This window comes from Vigna umbellata, chromosome 8 (assembly GCF_029865625.1).
Source record: "Vigna umbellata cultivar VRB3 chromosome 8, Vumbellata_1.0, whole genome shotgun sequence".
NCBI lineage: Eukaryota > Viridiplantae > Streptophyta > Magnoliopsida > Fabales > Fabaceae > Vigna > Vigna umbellata.
In genome coordinates this window covers 33,222,813-33,233,745 of record NC_142172.1, presented here as the reverse complement: position 1 = coordinate 33,233,745, position 10,933 = coordinate 33,222,813, and the positions used below count along the sequence as shown (strand labels likewise).

Here is a 10,933-nt window from a genome sequence, read left to right as displayed (position 1 = left end):
TTTCAAGATAGCATATTGAAATTCGACAAGAATAAATTTTACTATATTATGTAATTTATTTATTAAATTACTTATTCATCATAATACAAAATATTGTATGATAGACAAAAATATCTCTCTCTCATTAATATAGATAATTAAGATTAAGTTATTTTTAATTTCACAAATGTATATTATCCAGTTAACATAATTATTACATCACTATTTCTCATCATTATTTATAATAAAAATAAAATCACATGTATTAAAATTTACAGTTAATAAAAAATTTCTAATGATACTATATAATCTCATTTATTTACTCATTTAAAAATTATAACAAGACATTCTAACGTTTCTCAAATAAAAAAAAAATATTTATACCAAAATCGTCAACAACAATTATCCTTCCTTCCAACTCAAGAAAGTTTGATTATTTTTTATTTCATATAAACAATTCGTAGGAAATGTGTATTAAATAATTTAGGTGTTTTTTCTTCTTTTTTAAAGAATCTGTTGTTTTAAAATTTTAATATGTAATTGTACAGAAATAAAGGAGAATCAGGGTTATCTGTTAATGAAGTAGTACAGAAAATTGTTTCATGAGTATGAAAAAATAGTTGAAGATAGTATACAAAGTCATAATATAATAAATGTGGGTAATTATTTAAGTGCGTATAAATGACATTTTTTAATATTAGCACAAAAATATCATACAACTAAGTAATTTTGAAATTAATCAAAAATAAAAAAGAATAACATTCCCAACTTTAGATTGTTAGTAAACTAAAAAGAAACAAGACCAAGACCATAAAGATAATTAAAAATAGGCTTAATATTTCTTTTGGTTCTTCGAAAGAGGGAATTGTTCAAAGTGGTCCTACCTTTCTAAAAAGTTCGAAGTGATTCCAACTTGTGAAAAATCGGATCAAGTTAATCCTTTTTGTTACCGTGTCAAAATTTTAACGGTACAACTGTCTCGTTGGCCAAAACTTAATGAACTGTCCTATTTTTCTCATACGTGGAATATAACGTGTCAATTTTGAATTGTAAAAACATAAATTACTTATCACATCAACTTCATCTTCCACCTCTAGAAACATTAGAGCCACAGATCGCCGCCGTCAACACCTTAGACCACCACTAAGGGTTGGCCAAATCGAGCCTCATCCACCGAGAACTTGCAAAAACCAAATCGGATGAATGTGGGTGTGGTGCTTGACGAAGGGTTAATTTCCCCCGACACCCATTATAGGGCCTTCTACGCTGAGAGAAGCCCCTGGTGGTTGGTCATCAAGGCCGTTGGGCTCCCGACCATAGATCCAAGCTTTATGATAACTCTGCCATGGAGAATCTCCTCAAGAACATTACACGTGTAATCAGGAAACCCAACCTCCATCTTCAATCTCACACAGCCATGGCGACCATCGATGCCACCGTCGTCGAAATCAAACGCGCTTGGGAACCACCTTCTCACTCTCCACAGCGGCCTTCTGATCAAGCCTCCCGGTTGCCATGCAACTCTCCACTGCGATCTTGACGAGGTCCCCCGCTACGGTGCCCGTGACCTCTCTTCTACCACTGTATCCTACCACTCTACCACCGCAATGCCTGGTTCAAGTGTAGCCGCCTCCTCTGCGTCGTCTTCGTGCTCCGCCACATGCGTGACTTTAACAGTGAGGTTATGGGCAATTTCTATATGGGGATTTCCTTTCACTTCAACGGATCTGTCATTCTCTTTGTCGGCGAGATCGCCTCCTATGCTACCAGAAGCAAGTGGCCCATGGTCATCGATTGCTTACCATGCTCCGCCGCCACCTAAAGAGGCCCATTTCAGAGGCGTCCGCTAGCGTCTTTGGGGCTGCTTCATCGCGGAGCCGCCAGGGCCTACGACACCGTAGCCACCTGCCCCGACGATCGCAGCTCTACGGCCGGGATTCCAACTCTAAAAGGAACCCAAACGCAGATCAAACAAAAACCCAAATTCAAAAACCCTAATCCCAAATTGCAAGATTTGGGCCGTTATCCATTCCACTGCCATCGTCGGAGATTACACACGGCGCATCACCACTCAGGACGAGCTCCATCGTCTCTCTGCAACTGCTGCCGAACGCTTCGCCGAAGAGCTCGTTAGCCTCCCAGTCCCCGCCCTCTCGCACAGCTCTCTCTCCCTCTCGCTGAACACGTCATTTAACTTCAATGCCACGCAATCACAAAAAATGGGCACCTCATTATGTTTTGTCCAGGAGGACACTTGCACCGTTAAAATTTTGACGCCCTAATAAAAAAGAATTAACTTGACCCGAATTTTCACAAATTAGGACCACTTTGAACTTTTTAAAAAAGGTAAAACTACTTTGAATAATCTCCCTATTTCGAGGGACCAAAAAAGGTATTAAACCTTAAAAATATAATAGTTGAAATAAACGGCAATATGATAACTCCATGCCAATAATTTTTTTCATAAATATTTTTGAAAATAAGATTACTTTCTTCCATGAGTTCAAATTAAGAAGTGGTATGTAAAATAAAAAAAGTGTAGAAGGGGAAAATGAGAACCACATGATTGATGAAGCAGATAAGAGGTATGCCATTGGCATGGCAGCATGGAGTACCAACCAGAATCCACCACTTCATTATTTTGTCTTCGACTTGGATTGCATCCTTCTCGTGATTGCAACCCAAAATTGAAAAGGTTGCAATTGGTAGGGGCCAGGTAGTAGGGACAAAATATACGGTGTAAATTGAATTTGGCATCAATATCGCACACAACTGCCCTGTTACTTTGAATAGCAGCACATGGGTTTGGCAGTGCAAGCCAGGTTTCGGGCATGGAACTCAATTCCAATGCCACGTTGTTCCGGCAATCGTAACGAGGGAGTGAATGGAGGGCCATCTCCAGCAGAGGAATTTGCACCACTGGCCACCAAATTTCAGAGGCGTCTTCTTGTGGGCACAGGGTCAGCTTCACTAGTGGCTTTTGGGGCAAACTTTGGAGGCATCACCAGTTTTCTTCTTGGTTTGTCACCACAAAGTGGTCGCAATCTGAAGCTGGACGTGCTTTATCCAATTGGTGGCTACAGCCGTTGCATTGACACAAAGGAAGGATTTGGTAATGTGAATTGAAGATTCATTATATTAAAAGAAAAATCCACTGTGTTAACAGAAGAGAAAACAAAAACTCATGTTTTTATGTATTTGGATGATCAGAATTCATATACCCAGCAAATTGGGTGGGAGATCAGACAGTTCTGTATCGAGCTGCTAAGAAAAGAGAGATGGAACGATCATTGGATCCTCCTCCCCTGAATGTACGGCGGCGTTCTAACATCAATGAACCGGTTGTTGCATTTGGTCCCCCGGGTTCCACTGGAGAACTCAATGTTAGTGTAATTGTTTCACCTGTCGCACCAGATTTCTCGTGAGTATGAGCAGTAGAATATAGTAAATTTTAGAGATGTCACTTCAATTCCACTTTATTAGTTTTTTACCGACTATAAGAATTATATGTTAATTGAAAAAGAAAGGGATAACTTTTCACTTTTTCCTTTCAGTGCAAGGTGTTGGGTCAAGAGGCGCATTGAAAAAATAAATGAAAATTTATCAATAGTTTGCCAATCATGAATCACCTGTCTTATGTGATATTCTCTTTTTCATAAGTATACTAATTATTAAGAAAAGGAAGATTGACAGCTTGCATATCTAACCTTTTCACTAGGATTGAAGTATTTGGAGGGCCCGATGAGGTAGGTGAAGCAGTGGTTCGAAGCATAACAGGATCAGGGCAACACCCTGAGGTGAAAGGCACATTGATAAAATCAAGTTTGAGGGAGGATTCTATCAGAAATGCCAAATACTACGAACTGGAGTTCAGAGTTGAGAGCCCCTCGTTTAGGCGACACAATGTCTCCGTCTGCTGCGCTCGTGGTGGTAGGCTTTTTACTTTAAATGCTCAAGCACCCGAATCAGAGTGGCCAGGATTGAAGTTAGATTTCTATAGGATTGCTAATTCATTTAGCCTCACAATTTAGTGATTCAAAACGAAGCTTCAATAGGAAATAAGGGCAGAAGCCTAGACCAAAAAGCTTCCCTTAGGTCGACCTTATAGATGCTTTGTTTCCAAAACCATGTTTTTGATTTGCATAGCTAGAAAACCAAACAAATTGTGTGATATACGGGGCATCTGCTGCAGTAGAACCCAAGCATTTCTTAATTTAATAAATAGGACTGACAAATAAGTTTTAACTTTATATATTACACGTTTCTTTTCCACTTTTTGAAATAAAATACAGATCAGAAGTTTGTCACTATATGATGATTCTCTAACAACTGTAACTATTATACACATTTAAATGATTACCTAGGTATTTGTGATCAAAACTACATTGAAACATACTAACCCATAAAATATTGCTCAAATACAACTAATGTACATAAGTCCCCCGTTTCCCAACTCATTGACCAAACCGAAAGTGGAAGGTCAAGCACAAGTAATCTGCCTCCGCTTAACCATCTTCTCATAATTCTCAGAAACCATTGCTGTCAAATTAGGGTCTCCATATCCAATCTCGGCGCCAAGTCTGGCAAAACAACAGGTAAGCCGTCTCACTAATTTAGCTAGCAATAAGATGTTGAGTTTGGATAATTAATTTTCACAATAAATCAACTAATAAGAAAAGAAACACGATATTCTATCTATGGTTGACCTTGGAGGGGACCTAACAGGTCAACTGATCCATTCCAAAATCCATGCAGAAGAACTCAGTCAAGCAAAACAACTTATTTCAATTTTTAATGACGAGCAACGGGAGGGAGAGAGAGAGAGAGAGAGAGAGAGAGAGAGAGAGAGAGAGAGAATTAATGCAATTGACAAATACAAGTGCGAAATTTACATACTTTTGGTCAAGTACAAGTTTCTGAACTTCTTTGATGGCAGAACTTGCTGCATAGAGAGATATCTTCCCCACCTGCATAAATTTCCAAGAAGTACACGCCAACACCAACTGGTCAACAAAAACAGTATATAAATCAAGCATTTTAAAAGGAGAAAATAAGATATAAGCAAGTGATAACTAAGGAGGAAAGCTAATAATTAAATGTAACTTTTCCTTCTTCTCACCTCCAATACTTGAACTTTTGATTCATGTTCAATCGGTAGACAGCGAATTTCCTCTGTCAATCGTACAGCATCGCCCAGGCTTTCCGGAGATAAGAAATCAAGGCCCAGCTGAACATTCGACTAAAATATAGAGATATAACGCACATAGACATATTCGACGGTGAGAATTCATTTTGTGTCCATTAAACACAAGAATATCCACTTTAATTCATCAAATTTAATATTCAGTGATAACTGCCAGATCTGGATTGTAATGAATTTAGGCTAAAACCTACATATATAAGCATTCCACTTCAAATACAAAATGCAATATAAATTTAATTCAAGCAGCTTATAGAAACACTTTTAGTCATGGATCAACCAATGCCATAATTTTTTGTAATAAACTAGCCCAAGTAGAAACCAAACAATGAAGCAAATATCGTTTACCATATATTACTTGAGTTATGGCACTATCAGCCTAGGTAATTCAGTAGATTAAATGTTCATAAAAACTAGATTATATTAATACTTGTATACCTATGAAGGTCATCAATTTAGTAACTATTTAGTATGTAAGTGAAATAATGATGTAAATGAACTCACTTGAACATTCCTTGCTTGGAAAGGGCAACCAGCAGGAACAAATATAGCTTCCCCCAAATTCTGTTCAAATGACCAAGGCTCCACTCCTATTTTGGAAAATAATAATCAAATTAAAAACAAAGATAAATAATATTTTTTCAGAAATTTCTAGGACTACCCTTAATGAAGCACATCGGCAAAAACTAACAAAATTTAAGTAAATGGATTTATAGGGTAAAATAGTAAATTGCATGTTTTTAAATACAAGGCAATTCTTACCACCCTCCCCTTCATTCCAAAAAGAAGCAAAGCTTTATTAAGGTGTGGTCTCTACTTAATAAGATTTCATCCTCGTCATAGTATAGTATGCAGCCTGATCCTACCTCAGGCCTTATCTACAGTTGATTTGGGGACTCAACCCTCTATAGATAATCTTGGTGATGGCACACTAAGACACTTCACTCAGCCTTTCTAGTCAACCCATCAAAGGTAACCCTTTTTTAGAGACATCTTTCCAAAACCTTGACTTCGACCTCTATTAAGAAAATTGATGAGGGGAAACAATTAAACCCTTCTTATTCCATTTACCTACAAAACTAGGACAAGAACTTCACTCATTTCCTTAAATTAAAATATTAAATTGACGATTTCTGACCGTACCTTCCTCCCTCTCAAATCAACAAAACATCCTTAAACTTCCAAATATAGCACTGGGGGAATGAGAGGGATTGTTCTCCTCATATCCACTTCTTAAAAAAATCTTAAACTCCCAATAAAGGGGAATCACTTTATTCTATTTCCATCGCTCTCGTTACCATAATTAAAAGAAACTCTACGAGATTTCATCAACTCAGTGGGTACAATGAAGCACCCAAGAGCAAGGCAAGGCCCTCTGTAATGCCAAACTAATTTATCCCACTTCTCTATACAGCTCTTGAAAATTTTAAAAAATGTCAGGAATCATATTTTATTATTCCATATTTAGAATATTATAGTTAAAATTTATAACTGTAATATTCCTCAATCATAGGGATCTGATTATATCCCTAAATCATAAGGATGTAATTACATTAAGTGCTGTTATCATATCTCCTAAATTAGTTTTCCAATCTTGTATATATGTCTTATGTACTCTAAGCAATAAAATCATTCTATTCTACCCTAATAGTTGAGAAAAACAAACAAAAAACATAGCATCTTACCAAATTCTTCCTTCAACTTTCTTTTATGGTGTTTGTCAAGAAAAATAGCTCCACCATATAGAGGCCATGCAACCTTGAATCCGGAGAGTATCATTAGAAATAAGAAAAAGCAAAACAAGTTACTTAACAAATAAAAAGGATAAGCAATGTAATTTAAAATGATTTTTTAAAGACTTACAAATTCATTTCCCACATCATCTGACTTCCCCAATTCCTTCCAATGAATTTTCAAATATTTAGTCAATATTGGAACATCCTGCCGACGAAAAACATCCCAAAGAACTCCAGGATGTGTTTTCTCAGAGACATCTCCATTTTGTGTAGACAGGACCTTACAATTGACCATATCACCTTCAGCACTAGAATAAATTTCAAATTCTTGATCCATAATTGACTTATTCTGGTTTGAATCCATGTCAAGTCCACTACTTTTTGTACCAAGTGATGAATCAAGTGAACTCCCGCTTGAAAATATTTGAGGATCTCCATGTGACTCTTTCGCCTCAGATTCCTCATCAGCTTTATCCTTTTGCATGATTTCAATTTTAGTTCTCTGCCAATCCTTTAACTTTACTTCATTTGTATGAACCAAAAGGTACACCTGTTGAAACTCAATAAATTAATTATTTATTACTTCAAACAAATCAAAATTCCATTATTTAACTCTAGAAAATATAACACAGAGATTAGGGAGAGAGATAGAGAGAAAGAGAACTTCAAATTATTAAACACAAATGCACAGCATGTAGTAGTGCTTAGGTAAACAATCCACATGTTTAGACATTTGAATACAAATCGCACATTATAAATTGTCGGTAAACATAAATCAATAATGAAGCATCAAATTGATTTTGTCAATACCCTCAAAATAAATTTGAACAAAGTTTATAGATATGTAAGGAGGATAAAGTACAATACCATGTCACGAATATTGAAGTGGAGATTTGTCACTGAATCACCTCTTCCAAGTTCATCGCTAATTCCATAAGCTATATATATCTTGGGTCCTACGTCATTCTGCAAGGAGTAATGAGGCAATTTAGCTGCAACATTGAGAAGGCCCCACTTGGAGTGGATATACTGAAGTAAAGGTAGTTTGCTGATAAACTCGGGTCTTTGATACAAGAGAAATTCTTCAGATGCGCTAGGTGAAGGCCAATCCTTCAATTTTAATAACTGTGGCCAACCATTTTCATGAACACGCCCTTCGAAGTATCCTTTCATGAACTGAGCAAGCTCGATATCAATCTGTCAATATAAAAATAATAAAATACAGACATAGCAGAGTGATTAAAATTTTAAAAAAAATGATGAAACCAAAACAGAGTTCAACATGAAACCAATACAATCTCAATCACCAAAAAGACAAGAGGTAAAGATATGTGTACCTCAGATCCATCTAAGCAATCTATGGCCTTAACCATCCTGTTTTCATCTTTTGCTTTTTCATCTGTTGTCTCTTGAACCCCCCTCCATATGACCGTTGGATCCCAGCTTGAAATGGATGACCCATCAAATACTTTCTTAACAATAATGGGCTCACCAGTTTTCCAATGCTTTCTAAATTTTCCAATCCCATCAGTTTTGATATCGTCAGATGCTGGACAAAAAAGATAATTATCATCACTGGCTTCTCTATGAGAACACTGGCACAGTCTGAGATCATTCAGCCCAGTTTCTGGTGGACCATCGGCATCACTAATTCTGCAGCCACTAACCATTTCCTCTACATTTTTCACCAACTTTGCTACCCAATTCATCTTGAAAATTCGGCTTAAGTTTAATGAAGAATGACCACAGCCACCATACTCCTTAGGGGGGCATGGAATACTTCCATTGTCATTGGATCTCCAATGGGGAAATTTACTTAATATATTTTGATCACAAGTTTTAGCTAGCTCTGTCTGAGGTTCTTTATTGTGATCTGCAGTTGCTTCTCGAAGATCTCGACAGCAATTAAGGCACAAATCATATGAGCAATTTGGACAGCGTCGATGATAATCAGTTATAGGTATCCTACAGAAATTGCTGCAAGAAAACAAATCAAAATAAATAATGACTTTTTATAGAACAGGTGCTTGATGATCAGCACCCACTAAAATCAACCATTCTACAAAATTTGTTACAAATGTACCAGCACATCTGCTCATCTGTGTTGAATTTTATTCTCGGAAGATCTATTTCAGCACCTGAGAGAAAACACTTTTATAACGTCATCAAATGCTCAACACCACACAGAAAAACAACATAGACAACCAATAACCACTAACTGCGCAAAGCTGCAAAAAGCCAAATAAACCTTAAAATGGGCCTTACCACGCAACTTCTTTTCTAGTTCAACTTCAAAACACTGTTCACGATGGATCTGCTTTACCACCGGAAGCACCGAAGATAGCAACACATGGAGATACTGTAACTTATCCAGAACAGGTGTCTCGCGTATACGAACCTTAATCCCATCAAAACCAGAAAATCACTAACAGTGAAAAAACTTACACATGCTAAAACTTCAAAAGTAAAAGTCCCCATAAGCACATTTAGGAGAAGGAAATAAGAAGGTAAGTTGAACGGAGCTTTTCTTATAAGCTAAAATAAACTTTGCACTTAACTTTCGTAGAAGTTTTCTTATTTTACTTTTCCAAAAGTTAAAATGCATAAGTAAATTTGAGCTAACAGAAGAAGCTCATCTCATTTTAGTAGCTAATGATCTTCTTTCATGAGTGTTAATGAGAAATTTATTCAAACGGAATCTAAATTTGTAACAAACAAAAGACCTTGATAGAATTATCACTCCGCAAGCAAGTCTTGCAATTACATATACCGCGGCAAGCAGGACATATCCTCTGTACATCATCCAACGAAATGTCCGAGTACCTAAAAACAAGCAAACCATAACTTAAAATAACAACCCAACTGAAAGAGTTATTATCTCTTATCCTTACTAAAATTCCATTCTCACCATGCTGATATACAGCTATCACAGTATCCCCTCCGGTCACATTTTAAGCACCACGTAACTCTATCTCTGTCATTCCTCCGGCACTGATGACAAGTCTGCCCGCCGGTGTCTTCAGAAGAACCAGAGGTTCCGTCGGAATATTCCTGCTACACAACACAACCTTCCAAATTTAGCACAGTACACTACGCTTGCATCAAAATCACCCACCCAAACAGAACCAGAAATGAACTCACAGTGGTGGCATTAGCATCCAAGCTCCTTCGCGATCTCTTGCGCGAGGAGTCCGGCGGGGAATCATAGGAGACCCAATTGTCTTCTTCATAGAGCGCCACATCAGCATCAGCATCCGCATCCACATCTACATCCACATCCACATCTGCATCTGCATCTGCATCAGCATCAGCATCAGCATCCGCATCCACATCCACATCCACCTCGTCATGAGCATGTCTCGCAGAGGAGGCTCTTCGAGCGTCACGCTCGGGCGTGTAACGAAACTGATTCTTCGAGAGCTTCTTCTGCGAAAGGCTTATAGCAGAGAGAGGAACGTCGAAATCGTCGCTCTTACTCTCCAAATAAACATCAGACTCGTTCAGCGACTGCGACTTCCTCTTGGCTTTCTTGAGGTTGGCCCTCATTGCGGAATTCGCGGCGCGCTTCTTAGCCTGGATGTAGTGCTTCTCGCACACCGTCTTGTCAGGCATCGACATGGCCGTGCACCGCCACTGCTTTCCGTCGGACCTCTTGCACCGTAAGTCGTCCGGAATTCCCGCCGCATTGTCCTCGCCGTTGGTCGATCGCGCGTGATCCATTCGAAGAGGAACCCTAACTGAGCAGTAGCGCGAAGCACGAGGAGACGAATACAAACCCTATCCGAAAGAGGAATTGAATTGCGAGTGAGTTCAACGTGTTACGGGCCGTGGCGGTGGAATTGGTCGGAGATTGAGATTGCTGCGGCGGCGAGCGGCGGCGAGCGGCGGTTAGTGTTGGAAAGTTGACAGAGAGAGAAAGTGAAAGAAAGAAAGAGTTGCGTTGCGAGATAAGCATCGAAAAAGCTTACATAATACATTCAGTAAACGATGGAGGGCCTGAGAGAGAGTGATCCTTTCG

General features: G+C 38.3%; 2 protein-coding genes across 5 annotated transcripts; one reads left to right on the top strand and one right to left on the bottom strand.

Annotated features, from left to right (window-relative positions):
* The first annotated feature begins 2,511 nt into the window (after nucleotides 1-2,511).
* Nucleotides 2,512-4,231, top strand: LOC124843392 (Photosystem II reaction center PsbP family protein). The gene is made up of 3 exons (XM_047320134.2): nucleotides 2,512-3,091; nucleotides 3,190-3,400; nucleotides 3,698-4,231. Exons 1-3 carry the CDS (start codon nucleotides 2,779-2,781, stop codon nucleotides 4,008-4,010), a joined length of 837 nt encoding a protein of 278 aa, XP_047176090.1. The 5' UTR covers nucleotides 2,512-2,778; the 3' UTR covers nucleotides 4,011-4,231.
* Nucleotides 4,208-10,933, bottom strand: LOC124843391 (JmjC domain protein JMJ24). 4 transcript variants are annotated; one of them, XM_047320127.2, is made up of 13 exons: nucleotides 10,057-10,933; nucleotides 9,824-9,966; nucleotides 9,639-9,738; nucleotides 9,181-9,313; nucleotides 8,999-9,053; nucleotides 8,253-8,892; nucleotides 7,783-8,112; nucleotides 7,043-7,465; nucleotides 6,865-6,937; nucleotides 5,684-5,769; nucleotides 5,099-5,218; nucleotides 4,876-4,982; nucleotides 4,208-4,559 (listed from the first exon to the last, which is right to left on the bottom strand). In XM_047320127.2, exons 1-13 carry the CDS (start codon nucleotides 10,633-10,635, stop codon nucleotides 4,460-4,462), a joined length of 2,889 nt encoding a protein of 962 aa, XP_047176083.2. In that variant the 5' UTR covers nucleotides 10,636-10,933; the 3' UTR covers nucleotides 4,208-4,459. The 4 variants fall into 4 exon arrangements, with proteins under 4 accessions (XP_047176083.2, XP_087952684.1, XP_047176089.2 ...); XM_088096558.1 differs by having other exon boundaries at nucleotides 9,824-9,969; nucleotides 10,057-10,932; XM_047320133.2 differs by having other exon boundaries at nucleotides 4,876-4,946; nucleotides 10,057-10,929.